Below are 26299 nucleotides of genomic sequence, written 5' to 3'. Positions count from 1 at the left end.
ATTAACACCTTGTGGCCTACGGGTTTCAAGGCTATATCTGTCATCTCTAAAAGCAGCTCTACTGCTGAGATTCGCTGTGCCTTGCTTAATACCCGCTCGCTACCTGCCCATTCCTTGGAATGTTATGATCTTATTGCCAATAGTCAACTTGATTTGCTGTTATTGACTGTAACGTGGCTCATGGAGTCATCTGGTCCTGCTATTGTTCAGACCCTTCCCCCTTATTATGATATAATACATGTGGATTGCTCTGCATCTTCCCCGGTGGTGGAATAGCCCTTTTCTTTAAAACTAAATTCAAGGCATTCCACTCCATCCCTCATAATCTAAAAATTGAATGTTTGCTATGTTGCATTACGATTTCCCCTACCTGTACTCTGTCTGTTTTGGTAGTATATTGTCCCCCTGGGTACGACACTCTGTTCTGTGAACAATTTCCTAACCTTGTGCTCGAACCTCAAATTAAACACCCGGATCTCCTCATTGTTGGATATTTCAATCTTCCCTTGAATACTGCCTCTACACGCTCAGTTATTAACTTTGTCCTCTATGCAGGACTTGGGTCTCCTTCAATGGGTTCCTGAACCTACCCACACCAGTGGGAATATCCTTGACCTGGTTTTCGCCCCTAAAGCTGCCCTCTCCTCTCTCTCTTAGCCCTATGCTGTGGTCCGACCACTTTTTGATATCATTCACTTACCCCCTCCAGGCCCTCCCCCCTTGCCCTGCTAAACCCTCTGTCCTTAAACGTAGCTGGCTCAGAGTATGCAATCTCGACCTGACCTCCGCCTTGCTATCGAATTCTGGCAACACAGTGGACTGTTCCTTACCTAAACTTGAAGCCGCCTTTCTGGCTACTGCTGGCCCCGGTTAAACTGTGTAAACCTAAAACTCGCTCTCCTGAACCTTGGTTCTCTGAGGATCTTGGAGCGCTGAAACTGCATTGCCGTCAGTCGGAGAGAAAGTGCCATTTGAACTACTCCCCCACAGCCAAAGACTCTTTTCGTTGCTCCCTCTCGGCTCATCATAGGGCTCTTATCAGTGCTAAGAAGTCTTATTATAGCCAGAAAGTTCAATTAGTCCTTAATAAACCTAAGGCCCTCTTTGACCTTGTTCAATCTCTCTCCTCTCCTGAGAATAGCAGGGCCCCGGTCCCTCCGTAGCAAGGCCTATGCGACTCTTTCGGTCTTCATGGAAAAAATCTCCACCATTCGTGACCACACAAAGGATGGCCTGCCACTACTCACAACCCCTATAATTGCTACTGTACGGTCTGTTCTCCTCCAATGGCTCCTGGTCCTCATTCCCGCGGTTCTCCAACTCTCATCTACTGTTGCCTATTTCTAAATTGAAATCTGCATCTCCTTATACTATACTCCTTGTTCTCTTAAAGGAGGTATCTGCTGATTTGATCGAGCATATTACAACTGCTGTTAATATCTCCTTCTCTACTGGGCTCATTCCCTTGTCTCTTAAGCACGCCCTGGTAGTCCCTCTTCTTAAGAAGCCCTCTCTTGATCCCGATGTACTATCTAATTACCGCCCTATCTCACTCCTCCCTTTCCTCATGAAGTTGATGGAAGCACTGGTGTCCCCCCCCCCCCCCACCCTTTTGTCTAACTTTCTCGAATCTTCCCACTTTTTCGACCCATTTGAGTCCGGTTTCCAGCCTGGTAGGGGCACCGAATCTGTCCTGAACTCAGTTCTTGATGATCTGGTATGTTTGGTGGACAAGGGTGGTGTTGGAGCGGTCCTGCTCTTAGACCTGTCGGCTGCTTTCAACACTGTCGATCATTCGATCCTGCTTTCTCGTCGCTCTGACGCTGGCCTCTTCGGCCGGGTCCTTGACTGGTTCACTCCGTTTTTGTCTGTCTTCCTCTTTTCCGCTCTGACTTGGTTACACTTCTTTGTGGTGTTCCTACGGGTTCTGCACTGTCCCCTATTCTTTTTAACATTTATATTAGATCTCGCCTGCTTCTTATCCAGTCACGTGGGTTCCACTACCATTTTTACGCGGATGACACACAGATCCTTGACCTTACTCAAGCAGAGACTGCAGCACGGCTCAGCAGCTGCCTGGAAATACATTTTTTTTTAAAAGATTCTCTGAAGAGAGTTTGTCCCACGCTTTTGCCACTGCGTCCCCTGGGCAGAGCGAAAAATCAGTTAACCCTCTGGTCGCGGTGACTTCCCAGGGGACTGGAAGTCACTCATCAACACACTGTTACCAAGATCTAAGGAAAGGCGTCATCTTGACAGAAGTATAGAAGGTAGAGTTCAGCCAGGAAGTGCATGGAATCCCTGTGTAAAGGGTAGATCGAGTTGAAAGCAATATGAATTTGCGTAGGTGCATGGTGGGGGTTTCTGAAAAGGGGGCAGAAATGCACAAAGGCCACTAACTATCAATTGCTCGAACAGTGGGGTCATTAGTAGCGACCAAGTGCCGCAGTTGCAAAGGGAGCTCTGAGGGATGAAGCCAAAGTGATGGGTAGCACTCAAGAAGGTATGGATGGAAGGTGAGATGGTGGATGAAAGTGAAGCAAACCATTAATTCAAACGAGGATCAGTGATCCTAGTTTTAATACTGCTAATCTAAGACGTGGTGCATCAAGGAACAGAAGAGTACCTATGAAGCTTAAGGACTGCACAGGCTATTAATGTCGCCTTCTCATGATCTTCTTACCACCTTTTTTGTATGATTATATTTTTTAAATGTCTGTGTATAGTTGGGGTTCACAATGTAAGGAGTTCTTTGGAAGAAGAGGGATGCGCATCCTTCTATGTATAGTGGTGCGTTTTTAGAATGTGAAGGGTTCTGAAGCCCTAATGTGCTGTGTTCATCAGACCGTTAAAAGGCTTATGAAGGCACCTGTTGTGAGTGTGGAAGTTATCCTTAAAGACTTGGTAAGCTTCAAACTTGTCACTTGCTTACTTGAACGTAGCTATGGCAGATGAGCAGTGCCTTTCAAGTGGAGTGATTTCAGATTTTGACAACTGGAAATGGGCTTTCTTGTCTGGAAGGAAGACTTCCCCCACTAGCAACTGAAGCCCATGCATCCCAAATCTCTCAGCTGCAACCCCCCCACTACATTACACCTACAAGCGTGGAAAGGTAACTGCAATGCAAAGGTGCAACCCAAATCGCACCTTTTTGAAGTGAAAGCAGGGAACTGCGCAACTGCAGCACATCTGTGAAGGACAAACACGCTGCGGATACGTTTTTGGAATACCAACATTCCCAATACCACTAGCTCATGGAAAGCAAGAAATGGTGAACTTAACCAATGCTACAGTTAAAATAATGATCGGGTCTCAGGCATGGAGTGTTGGTGCTAGTGCACTGTGGGCTTGTGCAGTAAATAACATGGGCATCCGTTTCCTGTTGCTTCACACACAGGTGGAAAACAAACTATGATGCAAAGGCTTTAGGATTGCTAAACAGTTTTATGTTTTATACAGCTTCGATTGGACATTCCGGGGTGGCCTGTGCAGGTTATGTAAACCATCTACAGGGATTTGGGTCCTGAGTGGCTAGAATGTGCTGGAGTCTTTTCTGATCATTCCCAACGGTTGGTGTTTTGCAGAGAATGTTCTAATGGCCTCTACTCCTAGGCTAATGGAGGTAAACTGTGGTTTTGCAGGGATGGGTTAATCTGGACCTCTTCCCCACAATCCAAGACCGTTAGGCTGTGGTTGTTCAATTTAATGTTGTCACAGACCAAATCTGATTGGGTGATGTCTGCGAGTGTCACCGTACTGAGGACATCAGCTCTCGGTGTAACATCAGTCACTGCTTCTTCTGTGTGGTTTGTGCAATGCAGCTGCAACAAATTGGATCTACTCTTAACTAATTTGACCCAAAACGTGTCGTACAATTTTGGATGGCTTCTCCCAGTCAGCTTTACTGGTCTAGACGTACAAGCCAGTATATAGTAAAGTATGTGGAATGGGAAATGCAGATGTCATTTTCTGGCTCTACTTGGTTACTACTTTATTAATCAAATGCCCATCGACTATGACAGTATTGACAATGGATCTGGGGGAAAATGTATTTGTTTGGAAGCAGATATTGATGCTGAGTGGGATAGGGTAGCAGAAGTCAACACTGTTGTCATCTCTGCATTTAAGTATTTAATCTCATTTGGTCTTGGCTTTTAAGAGATTACTTAGACTATGTATGCAAATACATTCTTGACCGGGTGTAGCCTATTAGTAGGTCTTAAGGAGCCAATCTATCGAGAGTAGTTATTTGCTTTTTATTGGGTGACGTGTAAATGGAAAGCAGAGATCGGTTTTGATTCAGACCACTGAAGATGACATCTCTTCTGCAGTGCTGCAATAGACCAACTAAAAAAACATAGAGGGACCAAAGTAGCAGAAAAGTAAGCCCCCACCCTCTGGTTCCACCAAGCTTTTAAAGATTTGTGATCATTTAGGTTTCAGTACAGAAGTTGAAATTTTGCTGATCTGAAAGTGAAGCCACCCTCCTAACTAAATGGGTTGTGTTCCATTCAGACCCAGGTATCTCATGTCGAATGAACACTTAGTGGGTAGATAAGAACTTGAAGCTGGAAAATGGAATGATCATTAATGGCCTTGAAGCCTGCAAACTACCCGAAGCGCAAGATTTTCTCTGTATGTGTCCTGCTTGGGTATTTCGTGTGCACATTTCTATACATTATGATTGTGCAAACACAGCACAATATAAAATGTACAGTACAATCTTTTTTCCCCCTCTACTTAATGTCTCAATTCAAGATGCATTGCAACTGTTTTGGGCTCTGTGCTGTTTACGGATTGTATCTAGGAAAGTCACACAATCGTATACTTCAAATGCAGTTTTTACCGCACAAGGGGAAGCTGCTTTTGATGACGTGCCGAATCAGGGAGACATTCATTGACTTGAGCATAATTGCTCGTGGGTCACCCAATGACTGTCTCTGGTGGGATTCTGTATTAAAGGAGTGACTGGAAATTACATGTGGTTGAGGATATGGCATCAGTGGCTTGACCTTCCATTGCAGTCCCATTGTGCCACAATACTGAATACTCTGTAGCATGAAGGTTGTTGAAAGTGGCAGATTATCGACTTGGGGCTTGCCACTGCGCAAAATCCGATCTCACAATTATATCTAAATGACATGCTAAAAAAAAAAACAAAGCAGTTGTCTGCAAATTCTTCATTCTGGGTCTTCAGAATGCAATTTATCTCCTACCTCGATTGTTAAATATTGGCATTATGTGTACACCCTAAAATTATCCATCCTATTTAACCAACTCCTCCGACAAGGAACTGATATTCAGATACTCGGTTGGAGGTCGGGGAGGAGGGGTTGGGAGGATGTTTTTTCTTCTCTAGATCACTGGGGTTCTTGGAGAGTGGGGAGGTCATGGAGGACATGATTGTAATCTTCTCTATAGATTGCTATGTATTACCACCATCATGTTTGTACCCAATATAACACATTTGTACTGCAATAACTCATTCACAGACAAGAGGACATGCGTTGAAATAATCTTTGACATATCTGACAATCATGCAAGTAATATGCATGCAACTGCATGTTCAGTGTGCGGGTGTTCTGCAAGTACAGTATACAAGAACCCTTCACTGTAGACAGTTGCCTTAGGGGTTGCTAGACTATAGTACCCCCCCCTTTTCCCCTTTTGTGCTGCAACCCATAGAATACAGTTGAGTTCCATGAAAAATTCAGTCCAGTTGTCACATAGTCGCTGACATAGCAGTCATCTCTGCGCCTTTAAACAATGCCCAGTATGATTTTCTTTTTTTATTTAATAATATTCTACACTAGTCCTCTCTGCTAGTAATTGAATAGTCAGATTAGTTGCAGCTACCAAGTCTGTGCAAATAAAACCTAACTTTACCTCTGACTTATGAGGATTGAAATGCTTTTCAACTGTCTGCTCCTGATGTCCAAGAGTGAAGCGCTAAAGGATTGAAGGGTTCTCGAAGATTGGTGACTCTTGATGGTGGATTGAAGGTACAGGGCCATTGTGATGAATTAACCGGTGGGTAAGGGAGAGCGTTTTTTGAGCTGATCAGGAAAAGACCTGCAGCCATGGTAAAACCTGCAGTGCTTCCAGACTGTAGCTTGTACTGAAGCCGCCTTCTGGATGGTGTGGAATATTGCCTTGTATAAATGAAGGATTGCAAAGTAGGAGTAGTTTGCGTGGGCAAGCAAAATTAGAATGATACTTAAAGGGATGGTCTAGTAAAAATTTTTATTTAAAAAATAGATAGGCCACATAAAAAAAAATACTAGCATCCTCTGTTTTAAAACTTCCTATGTAAAATTTTGAGCTATTCAAGCTCAAAATTCGAAAAAGCAAGCACAGGGGCGCAGCCATTTTGTGAAATGGAGGCCCTCCTGTGCTGGCTTTTGCTTTTGCGGCACTAATGAAGGAAAAGCCAGCCAGCTGTAGTAAACAAAGTCTACCGCTGGGTGGCTTTCCCTTCATTAGTGCCGGGACTCGGAGGACACGGACCGGAGACCAGAGCAGGAAAGCTGCAGCTGAATCTCAGTAAGTGCTATTTATTTTTTTTACAAAAAATAAGCACTAGCTGCGGTTTTTTTTCTAAGTTTTCCGGGCTGGAGGAGCCCGGAAAACTTAGAAATAAAACCGCAGCTTTAAAAACGTTGTATTTATGTTTGCGGTCGCTTTTGAAGCGACCGCAAACATAAATACAACGTTATTGTGTTGGAAAACGCTGCGGTTTTAAAACCGCAGCGTTTTCCAACACAACCGCGTTGTCTGCCTGAATCTGCTTTACCATTTGGGGCTCTCGGGCTCCCCACGGGGAGCCCGAGAGCCCCAAATGGAAAAGCAGATTCAGGCAGACACAACGCGGCATTGCGGAAAACAACCGCGTTGTCTGCCTGAATCTGCTTTCCCATTTGGGGCTCTCGGGCTCCCCATGGGGAGCCCGAGAGCCCCAAATGGGAAATCAGCTGCAGGTAGAAACACTACGCGGCATGTAAACATAACCGCGTGTGTTTCTGCCTGCTGTGGCTTTCACTTTGGGTCTCCGGTGCTGGAGCACCGGAGACCCAAAGTGATAGCCACAGCAGGCAGAAACACACGCGGTTGTGTTGGAAAACGCTGCGGTTTTAAAACCGCAGTGTTTTCCAACACAATAACGTTGTATTTATGTTTGCGGTCGCTTCAAAAGCGACAGCAAACATAAATACAACGTTTTTAAAGCTGCGGTTTTATTTCTAAGTTTTCCGGGCTCCTCCAGCCCAGAAAACTTAAAAAAAAAAAAACGCAGCTAGTGCTTATTTTTTGTAAAAAAAAATAAATGGCACTTACCGAGATTCAGCTGCAGCTTTCCTGCTCTGGTCTCCGGTCCGCGTCCTCCGAGTCCCGGCACTAATGAAGGGAAAGTCACCCAGCGGTAGACTTTGTTTACTACAGCTGGCTGGCTTTTCCTTCATTAGTGCCGCAAAAGCCAGCACAGGAGGGCCTCCATTTCACAAAATGCCTGCGCCCCTGTGCTTGCTTTTTCGAATTTTGAGCTTGAATAGCTCAAAATTTTACATAGGAAGTTTTAAAACGGAGGATGCTAGTATATTTTTTTTATGTGGCCTATCTATTTTTTAAATAAAATTTTTTACTAGACCATCCCTTTAATGGTAGGTAGGGGTTTAAAGGGTTGAGGTGTTTTTAAAAAAAATATATATATATTTTTTTAGGTTTATTTTTTTTAATTTTTTTGCATGCCGCATTAAGTGCGAGGTTTTGCTGACCTGCATTAATTTGTAGTAGTGTGAGCATGTCACATTGCATGCCAACAGACTGAGGTTCACAGCCTTAGTTGGATGGCTAGGGTAAAGATTAGCTGCTCCAAGTACTAGGATCTTTAAGTCTGCACTCAGGCCTAGAAAATTCAGACTCCTTCAATTCTTTATGGCTCTTAAGCATCGTGTGTAGTATCTCCTTGTCCATGATAGAGTCGGGACAGCACGCTGGATGGCATAAAGTTCTTTGAGGATACTTTCTCAGATGTTCGATAAGGCTGTTTAGTGCAGAGTGGGTTTTTGGAAGTTGGATTTGGTTGTGTTCAAGAGCTACTGAATCTCGGTTCTCCTTCTGAAATGTTTTATCAGATCTTGTTGATGCAAGGAAGGTTAGGTATTGGGTACAAGCTGGCAGGTGGATTTGGATTGGGTTGTTCTATTCAGACCCAGGATTGTCATTTCTTTTCATAGCGGAGTACTATACCTAAGTAGGTATACTGTTGGACAATATCCAGTACAGCTTTCTGTAGTACCCATTTTTGTTTTTGAGAACTTGATCCTTTCTTCTTCATATTAGCACTCTTGTTTTATTCGCATTTATTGATTTTTGTCAGCATATGCCGATAAGATGTTTAAAAAAGCGCTGGAGACCTTGTGGTGTCTTTGATATTAACCCAAGGTCATCCGCGTAGAATAGTGCCGATATTTGTTGGCCGTTGAGTTTTGGAGCATCACTATCTACATTTTGAAAGCCCTCACTCATATCTGCTATGAAAAAGTTAGAGGGCTGAGGCAAGTATGCATCCTTTCCTCAGCCCTCTATAGGTGTCAATGAGTGGTGTTAAGTCACCCATCATGGAAGTTCAGACTTTAATTTTTGTTCCTATGTGTAGAGTTTGAATCGGCCCAAGTATGGTAGAGGGACAGTTTGCTCTTCTCAGTTTTTCAAATAAACCTCTCTCGAGACTGAGTCAAACGCGGCCTGGAAGTCGATGAAAGTAATATAACGGGGCTGTCCGTTCTTATAATGTTGACTTTGAATTGCTTTAATCGTCATCAAATTAATAGATGTCCCTAGCCTGGACACAAAGCCTGTTTGAATTGGATCTCAGAGTGACTTTCTTATGGTCCATTGATTAAAATCTCTAAGAATTAACCTTGAGAAGAGCTTTCCCGGTGCGACCAAAAGGGCGATCGGTCGATAATTAGCTCGACATGACCGATCGCCCTTCTTAAATATCGGCACAATGATGGAATAACGCCACGAGTCCGGTATTGTCCCATTTGTTAGGACATAGTTGAATATGTTGAAGAATATTGTGGCCCATTCATTGGGATGCTGCTTAAACATCCTATTACTAAGGCCATCGGGGCCCTCGAATTACTGGATCTCACTATAAAGTGTAGGATATCTTCTTCATTCACATCCATATGATATGTTGTAACAAGATTTGAGGTATGTGTCTTACTACCAATCTTTGGTTGCGCATACAAGTCAGTAAAATGTTTAACCCACTGGTCTTGAAGAGACTCCATTAATTTTTATGGGGACTTGGGTATTATGATTTGCTAAGTTTAGAAAGCGCCATGTTTGGGTTGAGATTTTCTTCTGCAACATTGATTCACCATCCTTTTGGTAAAGATAAGCTTGCCTTGCTCGTCTCCAGTTGTTCTATTTGCATTTAATAGATCTCATTAATGCATTTCTCTCTGAGAGGTTTTGTCAGGACACATCTCTTTAGGGCACTCATCTCTCTTTTCCTTTGCTGCAAATCAATATGAAAACTGCATTTTTTGGTTTGTATGTGTGACCTGCGTTAAAGCGTGCATAGATTTTAAATAACTGCAGGACTTTGATGTACTTATCACCAACTATGTCAGGGTTGAACTGAGATGTATGTAGTCTGGTAACGCTGTTATTAAACAAATTCAAGTAGTTGGGATTCCAAAAGAAACCTGTCCGAGCATTATTGACTTGTAGACATTCAGAGTATACATTTCGGCTTAATTGCAAGTTTTTGGAGGTGAGACTGCATCGTAGGGCCAACAGTTCATGATCACTATATTGTTGATTGATCACTTCAAAATGCACTACTTTAGAATAAGTAGCAGAGTCCACATAAACATAATCTATATTTCAATGGCTACGTCCTATCTGCCATGTGGGAGCTGGTGGTACATCTCCCTCCACTGTGCCATTCAGCATATGTAACTGCAATCTATTCATAATGGCTATCCAAAATTCAACTACTAAGTTTTTGGTAGTTTCGTTAAGACCCAAACATTGCAAGTTAAGGTTGCCTGCGATGAAAACATTGGTGATTTCCACGGTGCCACTTATCAATTTAAATACAGTTTCAAGTACGGAGTAGAATTTCTGGTCATTCATAGCAGCCGGATTCCTACACACGTTAATCAGTGCAATCGTCCCTCCCTCCCCCCTGTATAATACATTTTAACTAATTGTAAATGGGGGTTGGGTGATACCCATGGAACCATTCTAAGACCCGTATTATTTTATATAATTATCGTAAGGCCTGAAGATGAACAACCTTTGCTTTTAATTGCAGCCAGATTCAGATTAATAGAATGGTTTTCCCAAACCGGCTGCTCGAGTAACCAGGTTTCCTGCAACGCTACAATATCATAGTTATCAGTGGTGCTTGCACTTCCATTGAATAAATGGGAGTGACCTTGTGTATTCCACTGGCCATTAAAATTGCATTATTTGAATGGTTATCATTTAGCTAATGTTTGTCTCCTGTGTTCCACTGGCAATCTCCATCACTGATAAGGGGAGTGGTTTGGCAATCTCTTATGGCATCAATATATGCACGTATTAAATGGACAGATGCCGGATGACCCGCCGCCACGAGCAACTTGGTCAAATGAGGGAAAAAGAGGTGGTTATTGACTATATTTACGTCTCTAGATTTCTTCTATCATTTGTGACATTCAAAGTTATCAAGATAACCTATAGTGACCATGACTTGTTGGAGTTGCCATGGGCAGCTGATCCGCCCAGTGTCGGGAATAAAAAAAAAAAAGAAGCAAGGTATGCAATGGTGGAACAAGACAAAGAATGTGAAAACGCCATCCAGCTCTTAACAGCGAGATTCTTAGGGGTGCCATCAAGCGAAGCTAGCCCCGTGGAAGTGGACTATATACACCCCTATTGAAGTTTTCCCCTCAAGAAAAATCAGGGTGCACCACAAGGGTGCGAAAACCCCTTTGCATTCTTTTGAGAAGGTTTTAGTGGAAAAAAGGAACCACATTAGCAGAATGACGAATAGGGCTAAGCAAAACCAGAAGACCAGCAAAGCGCAAAAAAATTGTCACGTTTTATAAAAACGGGCTGAGGGCATATAGAACGCACCTTTATCACCATGGCTCAGAAATTAACAGCAATTTGTGGGAGACGTGCGAGAGAATTCTGGTCCCTTAACTCATGCCCAGCTAATGTTGGTGTACTGCACTTGACCATAGTACAGGAAGAGATTTGGGTGTCACATTTATCCGACCTATACAAAGACTAAGATCATCACGTGCTACTGAGATCTGCAAGAAGAAAACCCCATGGGACATCTCACACGACATTGACGATATGGAAAAATTGATTAAACTATCCAGTTCTCGTGCCCCTGGTCGAGATGGCGTGACCAACAAAATTTTGAAAAAGAACTGAGCAATGGGCGGTGTTCATTAATTGCTTGTTTAGGTGTCATCCAGACCAAGTCCATCTGGAATTCATGGAGGGGAGGCATAGTGGTCCCAATGTTTAAGAGGGGTGAAGGGGGGAAAATCCAAAGAATTACCGTCCAATCTCCCTTCTTGACGTGATTGGGAAGACATTTGACTCTCTCCTCATGTCAAGATTCAATGAATGGTCCGAAAGAGAAGGCTGCAATGACCCATCTCAATCTGGATTAAGAATAGGGTGGGAACTGCAGCTAATATCATACTCCTGAGCATTTTAAAGGGAATAGTCTGGGAAGGCAAACCAAGGATCTGCTTAGCCTTTGTTGACTTTGTTCAGGCATTCGACCAGTAGGCCTACGACGTCTCTCGGAACAACTGCAGTCAAAAATACCCTGGCACTATTCTGGCCCCTCCTAAAGGACCTTCACTCAAATACCACCACGAGAATTAGACTAAACCAAGCTGGTCATCTGTCAGCTAAAATTAAAACAGCTAGAGGACTGAAACTGGGATGCCCACTAGACCCGGTTATTTATTTTTTTTAAACCTTTTTTTTTTACAAACAAAAAAATGTATCTCTGATCGCCATCAAACTCTGGACACTGCAAATGCTTAACACCACGCATTGGCGGTTTCCATTCAAGCCGTCTTTTGTATGCTGATGATTTGGTGCCTATAGACCAAACCTCAGTGGGTCTGCAGCGACAATTTGACCAGTTAAACAATTACGTGGCGGAGAATAACCTGGAGATAAACATCAAGGAAACCAAAAATCTGGTCTTGGACAAAACTAAAAAATCGAGAGGCAAATTTGAGTGATTCCTGGGGAACACGAAAATTGAACAGGTACTAGCATTTAAGTACCTGGGAATTTGGATAAATAACAGGAATGCTGAAACATCAATTGTGGATCACTGGCGTAGGAAAGTAAAATCCTTGAGCCAAGCACTCGGCTTAAACAGGATGTATGGGTGTTTCTCCTTGACCTCAATTCTGGACTTTTATAAAAAAAATGAAACTGGTTTCCACTCTTGTCTATGGTGTCGAGGCAATCTAGAAGCTCCCTGATAACGTATGGTACCAACTTGAAGGGGTGTTCTGGAGAAGGCTTCCATACTGCCGTTCTACCAAAAGAGCTTGGCCATTGTCATTACACGCTCTAGTGGAGTGGAAAAGGTTGGCACTATATGGAAAATGCCTTGGTAAGTAATACTGGCATAGACGTGTTTGTTATCATCAGCAAAGAAATAGGGAAGGACACCAAGGGGCCTTTGAAAGTTTGGGTGGATGCCAATAAAGTAATGCTAAAGCAAATTGGATCGACCATCGAGGATTTGTTGGCAAACCCGTGTTGAGTGAAGGTGAAGCTGGAAGTATTAGACTGGATTACCACACTGGAAAAAGCTACAACCTATAAGCTACACCATCAGCTGGATTTCCAAGTAAGCTATGTAGAAAGCAGTTTCTTAGGATCAGGTTAATCTTTCTTCTGACAAACGAAGTGATTGCATCAAGAACCCGTCCGAATGTTAAGGATTCTGACTGCTGTCTATTCTGTACAGAGGCAGGTCATTTGGAGACTTCAAAACATCTGCTGCTCTTTTGTTCAGGTTTGACCATGGAAAGATCAACTGCCTTCTCATTAATAAGAAGCGCCAGTAACTTGTGCAGAAGCTTGGTGGGTACGTTTAATGAATTGTTGTTGTTGTTTGCCATTTATATAGCGCTCTATATATCATTGGTATGATCTCAAAGCGTTTGTGGGTTTAACGCCCTTGGGGACCGTAGTCTAGGTCATTCGAGAGAGTAGGGTAGTATGGGGTGCTTGGGTGCACTCTGTATGTGTGCAGCTAGTGTGAATTGCCGATGGTAGCTGCTTCCTAACACTAGATGTGGTGGTAGTGAGAGATCAGTTGAATGTGTGCAGTCAGGTGCTTTGTTTCTGAGACTGCATTCTGGCAGCATTAGGCCTGTGTAATAAATAAATATATATTTCATGGGTGTATAGCTGCGTTCTAGCAGGATGTTGAGGTGTTCATGGAGTATTTGTATGTGAGCAACTAGACTGAAAATGATCGCGGGGTATATCTGCGCTCTATTTTGTTGGCGTAAATTAGAGAGTGAGCATAGCGGTAGGAGAGGCGAGTGGATGGTTTATTCTTGCAGTCTGCTGTTCCAGGATTACATTCATGATCTGAATAAGTTGGTAGCAGTCGACCTTGTGTTTCGTTGCAGTGCCACTTTGAGGTAGATTCATCGCTAGGAGCAGAGTAAGTAAGAAATGTTTGTTCGGACAGGCAATCATTATTCTTAGGCCAGCACTATGCATCTCAGGGGCCTGGTTTCTGGGTTGCTGGTTGTGGTTTATGATGGGTTGCAGGGTAGTATTGGCGGAGGATAATTGGTTATATGGCAAGAGCTATCTCGCACCAACGTAGTCGCACCAAGCCCATATTCTGGTCTCTGGTTGTGGTTTATGGTGGGTTTCAGGGTAGGTCTAGGCAGGATATTTGATTATAGTACAGTGGGTGTCTCGTACTAACGTGATAACATTGAGGCAGTCACGCTAAAGCATAGGCTGGACAGAGGCATTGTAGAATCTTGAGTGTTTTAGCGCCTATGTGGGGTCGTATCTTAGGTATGTAGTTGGGGAAAGGTATGGAGCAAAAGGGGATTATCAGCTTCATGGCGCAAGAGGCTGCTAGGCCTGTGTAGTAGACTCAGGAAGTGGAGAGTCATAAGTTACATATCCTAAAAACTGCAGGTCGCTAAGGTTGTCATCTGTGGTATCCATTTACTAATTCTGTCATAGCGACATATTGGTCGCTTTCTGTGGTCTCATTGCTCGGTATTTCCCAGAACGTTTGTCTGCAGGCTGTAATTACTTTCAAATGTAATTTCATTGAAGTCATGGTTCATGATGTCTTTCAGTGGCCCTAGTTGGTCCTAATCAGGTTTACGGAAAGAGCCAGGTTTTTAGAGCTTTGCCGAATGTCATGTATTCTTGGTTGTGTCGAATTTGTAGAGGGAGTGAGTTCCACAGAGTTGGAGTCAAGTTTGAGAAGGCGGACCTTCCAATCCTGGCTGAATCTGAAGCTGGAATCACTAGTAAGAGGGCAGAGCTTGATCTTGGGGTGCGTGATGGGCCAGTCTTGTGCACTGCTCGGTGGGTAATGTAAAGGGTTTCGAAAGTGGCACTTTGTCCTACAGGGAGCCAGTGAAGGGTGTAGAGATCGGGAAGATGTGTCCCAGAGCAAAAAGGAGTCTGGTGGCAGCGATTGTGCTCTCTGTAAGTTGGTATGCCGGTGCACCCAGGTATAAGGAGTTGTCAGTCCAGTCTCGGCATAATAATGAACATAATAGCAGCAAGCCTGTTGGGCTAGGTGAGGTAAGGAAAAATGTGTTTTTGGAGTCTTGAGCTGATAGTGGCAGGATTTTGATAAATGATTGATCTGACAGGAGAGGGTTTGGCCTGAGTCCATAGAGCAGCCAAGGTTTTTGACTATTTTGGAGGGGGGGGCCCATGTCAGTGGTTGCTGGAGAAGTGCAGTATTGCTGCACACCATGATCTCCGTTTTATCTGGGTTCAGAAGGAGGTGGTTTTTTGTCATCCGTCGGCCAATATCTCTGAGGCAAGATTAAAGGTCGGGATGTGGGTTGGAGCTTGTTTTGGGAATTCTTGGGATAATTTGGGTATCATTAGCGTAGTTGTAGCAGGTGAGGTTGTGCGCGCAGATGATTCCTGGTAGAGCGGTCAGATGGAGGTTGAAAAGGAGAGCAGCGAGGCATGCCCCTTGGGGTACTCCAGTGTTCACAATGCGAGCGGTTGAGACAAAAGGGGAGAAGAGTACGATTTGCTTCCTGTTGAGGAAGGCGGCAATCCATTAGATTGCAGAGTCTCGGATTCCTAGCGAGTAGAGACGGTGAAGGAGGATGGAATGGTTAACAGTTTCAAAGGCTGCTGATAAATCAAGGAGAATTAGCGCTGCGCAACCCTCCAATTCTGCCGAGATGTTGAGATCGTACCAGATCGAGATCAGGGTGGTTTCTGTTCCATGGCGTGGTCTGAAGCCTGAATGAGTGGGGTTGAGTAGTTTTGTTGGTTTCTACGAAGCGGTTGAGCTGAGAGTACGCAGCGCGGTCAATGAGTTTTGCCAGGAATTGGTTGTTGGAGATCAGCCTGTAATTCTTATGGTTAAGGGGTCGAGAGAATTTTAAGACCTCTGGAAAGATGCCAGAGGTAAGGGAGTTGTATAGAATGGACCTTGCGTCTTCTCCTGCACAAGTGGAGGAGAATATTTCTTTCAGGAGAGAGGTAGAACAGGGGTGAAGGGGGGGGGGGAATCCGGAGGGTCGGCTGCTGGATACTAGATCTAAGAACTAGTCACTCGAGACTGGGTTGAAAGTCGAAAGATGGCATTGCGGTAGTCAGGGCAACAGTACCAGGAGGGGCTGGTGTGGGTGCAGAGTTTGGTATTAAGGGTTGCCATCCTGTCTAGTGCTGTGTTGTAGCAAGAGGGAGTCGCAGAGCACTTGCGTGGATGTGGTCTAGGCAGAGGTGCAGGTGGGTTTCATGAATTCAGAGATGATCCTGTAGAGTTCCTTGCTGCTGCTGTGACAGATAAGGATTTGTTTATTGTAATAGACCATTTTGGATCTCGTATTTGTAATTACTGTGGTGGTGGGTGAACATGGATCTCTAGAGAGTGGTTTTAGATGTTCGCCATTTGCGCTCCAGAGTTATTTTGACTTTTGAAACTATTCAGGAGGGGCGTGAACCGTTTGAGGGACGGTCCCTTGCAAGAGGCTGCGCGGCATGAGGAGGTGAGAGGAAGTGGTGATTCTTTAAGACCGGAGTCAAAGGATTCAACGGTTAAGCGTCTATCAGATGTCACGGTGCTGGGCGACTGTGTAGCAGGGTTTCAGCTAGTTTGGGGCATACCTTGACCAGCATTTGTGATCATGTGTGAGGGTAGGGAGGGTTATGTGTGGAGGGGCTGGTGTGTAGACGGAGAAAGGGATGGCAGAGTGGTCTGTCCAGATAAGCGGGTAGAGATTAGAAATAGAGACGAGGTCATAGAAGCTGAAGATCGCATCAAGGGTGTGACCACCAGAGTGGGTTGGACCTGTAGTATGCCGGGAGCGGTTTAGTGCCTCTAGACTGTCGAACAGGGGTTGGGTCATGGGGTTGTTGGCCACATGGAACCAGATGTTGTAATCCTCCAGTAGAGTGAGTGTTGGAAGATTTATCTGAACAGTAGCTAGTGAGTCACAGACTGTTGGCAAAATTTCTGTCATATCTAGGTGGTCTGTATACGAGTAGGAAGCAGTGAGTGAGTGTTGATGGTAGCGAGAATTTTACAAGAAGGGATTCATAGTTAGCATTGCATGTCTGGGTTTCGGTGAGTGAGATGGAGAAATTAGGTTTGTAGAGGATCGCCACTCCACCGCCTCTGGAAGGTCTGTTGTGGGAGATAAGCAAGTAGCCAGGGGGAAAAGCCTTGTGCGCGACTTCCGGAAAAGCCTTGTGCGCGACTGGTGCAAAGTTGTCTGAGAACCAAGTTTCAGTGATAAAAAAATTAGGTCAGGATTGTCAGAGGATAGGAGGTCAAAAATGCTGTCTGTTTCTCGCCACGGAGCAGGCATTGAGAAGGAGGCATGTGACTTGATGAGGCGAGGTGCTTTTTTTTAATGCTCGTGGCTGGGAGGGCTCGGTTGGATTGAGTTGTCGGTCGTTGCGATGGGAGGTGTGGCCAGATTAGTCGGGGTGGTGGAGACTGAGGGGTGGTAGTGGGCATTCAGGACGTATGTGTTCTTTGAGGGGGGGGGTTGAGTTAGTTAGGTCAATTGGGAGCAGAATAGTAGGTGGGCAGTGGTAGGTATGCGAGAAACCTGGTGGGGGAGGATCCCGGCGGGAGGCAGAGTGGGGAGTAGTGCACGAGTTGAGTGGGGTCAAGCCAGTTGTTTGTGGTTATAGTCTAGAGGGCGCTTGGGCGCTTGGGGTTTAGGTATACTGGGTGAGAGGTCGAGTTCAAGGGTGTGGGGAGAGAAGAGAAAAGGAGAGGAGGGGGGGGTCTGATGGCAGGAGTGGGAAAGGATGGGAGGTTGGACCGATGAAGTGGCGAGGTATGGAGTCGAGGGAGAGGGCCCGTCACCCTTTCTGCATTTTGTGGGTTTGGCAGCCGGAGGGTGAGAGGGTAGGAGGGTCAGAAGGGAAAGGGGGTGAAACATTGTTTATAGAAAGGGCAAGATGTTCTACTTTGAGAGAAGGGAAAGGGTTTGAAGGGGGAGGTCTAGGAACGGGGATCGAGCAGGAACTGGGTGTGGGGGAGAGAGGGGAATTATGGGTGGTAGGGCGAGCAGGTTTTGCAGGTGAAGAGAGGGTGTTGCCAAGCTGTGTGGAGTTTGCAAGGTGCGGTTGTCCTTGTGGGACCGCTCTGTCAAGGGGATGCTGGGTTTTCGAAGGAGTGGTGCTGGTGGTGAGGGGGTGTGGGACTGATGTGGGGGGGATGGAGTGCGTGTTTGTGGAGGGTTTATGTTGGTGTGACGTGGAGCTCTACACGAGTGGGTGGGTGCTAGTGCAGGTGTCAAAGGCGGTTTGGCAGGGACGGGGAGAGCTGAGGTGGGTTAGGGGGGGGAGGGGTGGTTCCTGAGTGATCGTGCCGATGCCACAGTAGTGGTGGGGGGGGCTTGTGGTGTTTGGAGCGCCAGAGAGCTCTGGTTTGTGAGTTTGAGATTGCGCAGGGAGTATTAACAGGGTGTATGGGGTCATTCTCAATAGATGTCTGTGGGCAGAGAGGGCGAGAGGTCCGGGTGGGCTGAAATGTGTGGATGAGGGTATGAGGCCTGTGCTGTTTGGCGTGCCAGAGCGCTCCTCTGATCTTCGGAATGGTGATTAGGGGGTATGCGAGGGGGGGGGCGGAGTGAATGGGTGTTCGGGAGCATGGGTCAGAGATTGCAAGCCGATGTGGCATGTAGGGTATTCCTAAAAGTAGGCGCTAGTACAGAGGACATGTGCCGGGTGGGGTGCATTATGGTTTGGTCGGGGGGGTCGGTGTGGTGCAGAAGGGGCAGGGATGAGGGAATGGAGAGGTGGTCTTTGTTGTCGGGGTATCCCCAACAGGGAGGGGAAGTCGGTCATGGTTGTGGGATGGAGCAATTCAGTAGCTGAGCGATGTGGGCGTCAGAGTAGCTGCACGCCTAGAAAGCTAGGACGGAAGGTATCTGGGTTGAGTAACCAAGACTGATAGCGGGAAGTGTACTGAGCGATAATGCAATAGCAGTCATTGGATTTGGTACACCTGGATAGAGGGAGAAAGGGCCTAACACGGGGGGGGGGCAACAGTAAATGCAATAGCAGCACCTAGAATTGGGACACCTGGATAGAGGGAGAAGGGGCTTAACACAGGGGGACAATAGTAAATACAATAGCAGTACCTATGGCCTAACACGGGGGCACAACAGTAAATACAATAACCGTAAATGCAATAGCAACACCTAGATTTGGGACACCTGGATAGGGGGACAAGGGGCCTAACAGTGGGGGGCTCGGAGGGCAACAGTAAATACAAGAACAGTAGTAACAGTGAGACAAAAGGCCGGTCGTAAACAGAAAATCTAGGTTTTAAATTCCTGAATAGAGCTAGCTGGAGCAGTCGGGCCAACTCTGATAAGTGGCGGTCGGTCCCAGTCCATTTTTCTGGGTCAATCGGGTTAGATGTGAGAGGCTGCTATCTGGCAGATAGACTAATCTAAATGTGAGAGGCTGCTATGTGGCCCATATTGCTATCCGAGTCCAATATATAGATGCTTTAGATATTCTATCATAGAGCAATATATGGCTGAGGTACAGGCTAACTAGATGCAGAAATGGATAACTGGGGTAAACTACATAAAGACAGTATTTGGCTAACGGTCGAATCCAACAGTGATAAGACTCAACAAGAGGGGTTAGAATTAATTTAGATGGGTAAGGACATTTTACAGAAGAGCAGCAGGTGCTGGTCTCCTACTTTGTCGGTCGTTGACGCTGCAGGCATCGCAGGCTAATGCAGGCCAACACTGTCTGGAGCTGCTTCATCGGGAGCTGCTATCCTTTGCCTTGGGGTCCTACGCCACAGGGGCTGCACGGGCAAAGGGGCACTCAGGGAGGGGGGGGGCAAGCCTCGCTACTGCTGGTCAATCACAGGTGGTGGGAGTCAGATAGGGAAGTGGGAAAGTATGGAAGCCAGGGAAGAGTTGCGTGAGGAGCGGGCTGGAGATTCTTTTTTTTTTTAAATTTAGTTTATTTTTTATTTTTTGTTTTATTGTATAGCGGCCTACAGGGGGTCGGGAGCTCAGGAGACTCTAGCACTCACCTGCACTGCCAGATGGAATGGGGAAAAGGTATCTATGGCTCTTTCTGTTGTGGAATTTATGAACAAAATCTTGGCTGAAAAGGGGAAGGAAGACAAACCATTGGAATAACTTGTGAATGTTGTTTTATCTTGTAATAAATTTAAAAAACAAAATTCCAACATAACTCATTAAGACTCAACCTACAGGACACCAGCTTTTCGGGGGACTGATAAATGTAATGTTTGATCCTTTGCTGCGTGAAGTGCATATATGTCAATCTTGAATCTGCATGGACCAGCACATATACGAAACAATTCAATATCTGAGTTTGCAACCTATGTTTTGGTCCCAGTGGTCTCTGCCACACAAAGACCAGTTATATTCAAATGAAATAAGTAGATTATAGAGCGAAGAAGCTGAGAGTGGCATACTCTTAGTCAAATACAGGATCGTAGGCAAACCATGCAGACTAGCATTGGGGTATGAGAACAGTACACCGAAAAGGTTCTGTAGGGCTGAATAACGATTAAGCACAGACATTTCAACTTGTATTTGAAACACGAGAACTCAAAATCAAGACGAGTACAACCATGATGAACTTGACCTATTTTCAAATCCCAGCCCGTTGCCAGGAAACACTAGAAAATGCCCTGTTATTAATCTGGACATCTGGGTTCCTCCACAAGCAAGAATCTGCGCAAAGCAATAACTTTTTCCCCACGGGTCGCATTGCTTTTCTTCCAAACCTGCAAGAGATGCTTAATTAAAGGTGCAGTCGACTCGCATGGAATTCTACTGTCCATGTAAAGCAGACAGTCAAGTGGGATTGGAGAAACAGAATCCTTCTCAATAGTGGACCAGTTTGGACAATCATCTTTGTCTAGTAACCAGTAATGGAGAGTACTCTGTGTGAAGGCTGCGTGATGTTCCCCAACTACAGGAAAACCAAAACTACTACGCCTCAAAATGACATCTTTTGGAATTATTGGCTTCCTACTTATCCCCCAAAGAAAATGACTAAATAATGTGTTAATATCCCGTTCCAGTTTATAGCTACCCGATTATTGAAGCCCAAGACCGGTCATTAGTAGTTGGTTTCATATCTGGTGACCAGAGTTTTCTTATTAATATTACCAAGCCATCATTTCAATCTATGCTGGGCCCCTACACTGTCTGGGTCATGGATGTGCACAGCCGTGCTAGCCTTTAGTACTTGATCCATCTGGGCTCTAATACCCAGCACAAGATGATGATCGCAGTAAACGAAGACTAGCCTACATCAGATGCAATATATTGGCTAAATGCATGGTAAATGAGACTGAGTTTTTTTTGGGCGGGTGGGGTAGGCATGCTCTCCCTATCTTGTCTGATCCAAGCAGGGTAAACTCGTTTTGAGTTCAAAATTAAAATATTATTTATTTTCATTAAAATTTAATTAACAATTGTTTTGCAAAATTTGGAATTTACCATAAACAAAATCAAGTCGGATCAAATTTCCATCAAACGAAATACATAATATTTAACAGTTAAGGTAGATGAACCTGTAATGGATAGTTGCAGAGACGTCTTTATCGGTGGGCAAAAGGGGCACTTGCCCGGGGCCCCCACCTTGGAGGGGGCCCCACAAAGCTAGCTGATCTGAAGAAGATCCCATTGTTCACCAGTCTTAAATAGCACACGTCAGGATATTTTATGGGGTGCTGCTGAGGCTCTAAACCCATTGCCTTTCTGTTTTGGCAACTGCATTCTGCCTTGATCGATTCATCATGTATTGCTTTCTGTGTTCACTGTGGTATACATAGTTTGTGTGTTCCTTATGGCACAACTCTGTAGCATTCTTTCCTTCCTGTGGGAATTATGTTGATCATGTGCAATAGGCAATGGTGAAATGCATATTCATAAATTGAGTGCCGTTATGGTTCAGGAGTTAGCTCAGTGTGTGAAGCACCCATTGCAGAGATGTGTTCATATGCAAATTTAGAATATCACATTTCAAAAGACTGGCTGAATCTTTCATATGTCTGAAGTTTATAAACCTGCCTGCATATGTACTTGGTTTTGCAGAACAACATCTGCTATTATCAGCAATGTACCTTTACCAGGTAGCGGCTGCTATAAAAACTAACATATCATCTGTATGGGGAAGGTCTAGAAATTGGTTTGTTCAAACGGGGTGTTGTAAAACCTATGCAATCGCCTCCAATGATGGCATAAACTGTTAGTCCAAGAGGTGAATAAATATCAAAATTTAAGACTATAGAAAGACAGCGTTCGTGTTTGTATCCTGGATTTGCCAGCAGACGATGCAGTGATCCTTGTCAAATCATCTAATTTATCTTCCATTACTGTGCTGTGTTCTAAGAGGTTTGCCTTTTTGCATGCTGCTGTTATTGTTAGGCCATTACTTTATTTTTTATTTTTATGCAGGCCATTTGGGTGGAAGGGTTGGTAAACAGAAGTGAGTGGACCAGATGTTGCAGGCCTTAGGGAAGCATATTTTAAGGTCTGCTTGTTTGACACAAAAAACGGTTTGCTTTTTGGTAACAAGTCAAAGGTTTTTTATGCACGGTTATAAATGAAAATGTCACAAGCCATTGTTTTGAAAGTATTTAAAGCTTTAAAATACAAAAGACAAACCCAGATTAAATTTGTTAAATCACATTGATTGGTATGCTGGCTCTTATATGCTTCCCTTGATAGCGAGAATGAAGCCAGAATCATTCCCATTTTGCATAACACCCTTCTATAATATTTTGTTCAAAAATTGTCATGTTTGGTAACGTGATTTGTGTACTTTCCAAGCCAGTTTTTTTATTAATAAAATGAGATCCGTTTTAGTTTATGGTAAGAACTGGAAAAGAAAGTGTTCAAATGCAGATATTGCAGAGTTGGAACAAATCCCAGCTTCACCCCTTAATCCTGGGCATATCATTTAATCTTTTATTGCCTAACCTCTTAATATTGCTAGTCCCTAAACCTTTCAAAATTGTCAGCCCTTCCGAGTGATTTCCTTCTCATGGTATGATCTTCATAAAAGCCTTATTCATGGTTTCACTGTGTTAATAGTGAGCATATTTATATCCCACACCACAGGCATTTGTTCATTTGATATCTAATGGCAACACTATTTTAAAACCATATCCGACTTCTAATCACATTCTGTCTGGATAAAGACACCTTCCTGGTAGCTTCTAATCTGCCTCCACTATCCATGCTACGGTATGTGTAGCATTCTCCTTCCTTCCAATTGGTGGTCTCTATCCATGCATGAGCACTTTTGCATTCTGAGAGGCAGCTAATGTGAGTTTTCTGTCTATTATGGGTTACATGTACCTTTTACATACGGTCCTGCATTAATACTACATCTACCTTCCTGGATGTTATTGATAAAAAGTATCCTGTATGTACTAGAACAGTGTAACCCCTTTGTAGACTGCTAATGTTGGTCTTCAAATTCTACTTGTTAATCATTCTGATTATAGCAAGAATGAAGAGGGTAAGTGGACTTAAAGGAAGTAAAGGTGCTTATTATGCTGCGAGACAGCTTATCAACCTATAGGTTGTGAGCACGACGGGTGGGGGACGTGACCAGTATTCTCGATCCCTTCATTCCTTTGGTTTGGTGTAGGGGGGCCCCAACGATGTCAGTGCCCAGGGCCCCATAAGTGCTTAAGATGGCCCTGGATAGTTGCTCGGTGAAGCTGCCGATCACTTCCAGAAGATTTATCATAGAGATGCGCCATCCAGTCAAGGAAGAGTTGCCGTTAAACCACTGCTCTCTGTGAATCATCTCCAACATCGCAGGTCGTACAGGGTTAGTGCGTTTCGCAAACAGAGCAAGCTTGTTCTAATTTACTATACATTTCGGGAGGTTAGACCAAATTCTCTCTGAAGAATGGCGAATGGCGATCGGTGTTGACACATACCTTCGAGGCGACTCCAAAAAGAGTCTGATGTTAAACAATTCAAATATTGTGTGTGCAGCTGTGATGTAAGCAGTGTATTCCGCGATCCGTCTGATATGTCATTGTCATTTTTTTTTTTTTTTTAGTTTGGGCGACACCTAAAAGCCTAAACTATTAGAATACTACTACGCATTACTACTATGCATTTGAATACATATAGGGAAAAATGGCATATAAGGAGGACGTGCAGCTAGTAGGTGTTTGGTTATTTGCCCACCCATTCACTGCCAATGGCCACGTTAATCTCTATTGCCATTCCCACCCAGTTCCTGCTCCACCTCACCCAAAACACCTCCTCATGGGTACTCTCTCAGCTCACTTTAATTCAGCCTGGTCATCAAACTTTGCACTTTAAGTGCCTGCAAGTGTTTTTTCAAAGCAGTCTTCTGAGATTGAATGACTTAATTGGAGTTGTAAACCCGCTACTGGTGTAATAAAAAATGGCTTAACCAGGTTTGCTTCAGCCACTCGAAGTATAGGCAATCTGCGTGTCCTTCACTGAAGTCCTGTTAAAAACAAGCATTGGTAAAGCCAACAGTTTTGACTTGTGTAAGTACAAGGCATTTTCTACCTGCTACCACTATGGCTATGCTTGGCAAGTGCCTGGCCCATAGCCGGTAAGGGAGCTCAGCGGATTGAGAGCTCGCTGCTGAGATCTGCAGGTTCGAATCCCGTCCAGGTCAACTCATCCTTTCATCCTTCTGAGGTTGATAAGGGAGTACCAACTTTGGTTGGGTGATATTGTATGTATGTATATATGTTCCATATAAAGTGCTATAAAAATAACAAATCATTATCACTACACAAAGTCCAAACTGTTGGCTTTGCCAATGCTTGTTTTCATGGGCTCATAGCCCACTTCCATCTTCTCCTTTTTGATTGCACTGACAAAAGCAGTTGTTTTTTCTTTTTCATAGAAAGCTGTGGGCGGGGTGGAATATTTAGTAATACTTCTGACCCCAAATAATTAGAACTTTTGATTCTAGGCACAGGCCTTACACTTTTTTCCCCCCCTCTGCTGAAGTAGTTCATGTATCCAACTGGTCTATTTGTAGAGTTTGGTTTTGGCTGTTGCAAGGCTTTAGTTCACTGACACACATACACAAAAATAGATCTTGCCACTGCTGGGGAGGGCGGTTGAAATGTCAGCAGTTTTAGTAGTGAGGCCAAGTTTTAAAACGCCATTTCATGAAGCGCAGCTAAAGAAATCAAAATAGCATGAACAATAATCGGTCATACTCTGCCTGCTGATACATTGCCTTAATTTCTAATCCCATGTAATATTCCCTTATGTTTTTAGGTTCAAGCTTATCCAGTCAGAGGTACCTCGAAACCTAATACAGCCTGCACCATGAATGGTAAGTGAATGTTTAACATTTTATCCAGTTGCCTTTTTAACCGTAAAAGCATGCTCTCGTATGGCTGTTTTTCTGCAGCTCTCCAGTGCCATTGCATTACGATGAAAGTCAGTTGCCTATACAACAATATTGCAATCAAGCACCTGTCGAGACTGACTTTATTGCTTTGTGCCTGTGGTCTGGGAAGAGCTGGGAATCTCCATTCGATTCCTAGAGATAAAAACTCTGAGAATTGGTACTCCTTTCATCCAAGAGAAAAGACAGGGAGTCAATGTAAAGGGAGGGAAGTTTTAGGAGCTAGCACTCGACAAGTGCCAAGTGGAGGCATTTACCTCAAGAGTTTTAGGCTTGATAAACAACTGATAGTCGTAGAGTTTCGTGCTCAGTCCTGAGGCACAGAGGTCCCTTCATCCCCTGTACCTTCTGCACCTCCTGTAGAGGCAAATGCAAACCTAAAGAGGAATAGGCACCCACACATGTCTTGCCACGGTTTGCTTCCGTCAAGAGTTGAGAGCCAGAGTTCTTCATGCTCATGAGGTACTGATGGTTTTGCGCACAGAAATACTAGCATATTTATGCCAGATCCACGCAGATCTTTGAACAGTGGCTGTCCAGGGTTTTTATACAATGGGTCATAACCACATTGTCCATATGTAGAAGCATGCAACGATCATGCTTGCGCTTGGCAAGACTGGAGGATAACCTCTACCACCTAGTTTTCTAATTTGCTAAGTCTGGCATTTGCCGGATATGGCAGTGTCGTTTCAGCACAGCGGCAGATCATGCTGCCTCTTATACTTTGGATGACATCTGAATTGCTCTGGAGTACGCATCTCCTCTAGTAAAGTCTGGAGTTACGGAATTGCCACACTATCCATCATGGGATCTTAATTATTTTTCATAGATCTTGATTTTCTTTGTCCTTGCGTGGGATCAAGGAACAAACGCTTTTTCTTTTTTGTGTGTTTATTATATATTTCTACAGTTGAGGGTACATCGCACATTCTAGGCTTATTTTCCCCTATAACGTTTGAACTTCTGGATGAATTTTCACCAAATTTGCCAAGCTAGGGAAGCAGATAGATCTGATTGAGCCTGCAGAATGTATTAAAGGGATGGCCTGGTAAAAATCTTTATTTAAAAAATAGATAGGCCACATAAAAACATACTAGCATCCTCC

General features: G+C 44.3%; 1 protein-coding gene across 4 annotated transcripts in view; it reads left to right on the top strand.

Moving 5' to 3' along the window:
- TMEM209 (transmembrane protein 209) overlaps positions 1 to 26299 on the top strand; it is an 834036-nt gene that overhangs the window by 62975 nt on the left and 744762 nt on the right. For all 4 annotated transcript variants that reach the window (XM_069629610.1, XM_069629607.1, XM_069629609.1 and 1 more), the window contains exon 2: positions 25062 to 25119. In XM_069629610.1, the coding sequence (XP_069485711.1) occupies positions 25113 to 25119 (7 nt within the window). In that variant the 5' untranslated portion in view covers positions 25062 to 25112. The remainder of the gene's footprint in view (positions 1 to 25061; positions 25120 to 26299) is intronic.

Source organism: Ambystoma mexicanum, chromosome 12 (assembly GCF_040938575.1).
Source record: "Ambystoma mexicanum isolate Mex_15411 chromosome 12, UKY_AmexF1_1, whole genome shotgun sequence".
NCBI lineage: Eukaryota > Metazoa > Chordata > Amphibia > Caudata > Ambystomatidae > Ambystoma > Ambystoma mexicanum.
The sequence above is the reverse complement of the archived record's forward strand: the minus strand, read 5'-3'. Positions and strand labels throughout refer to the sequence as shown.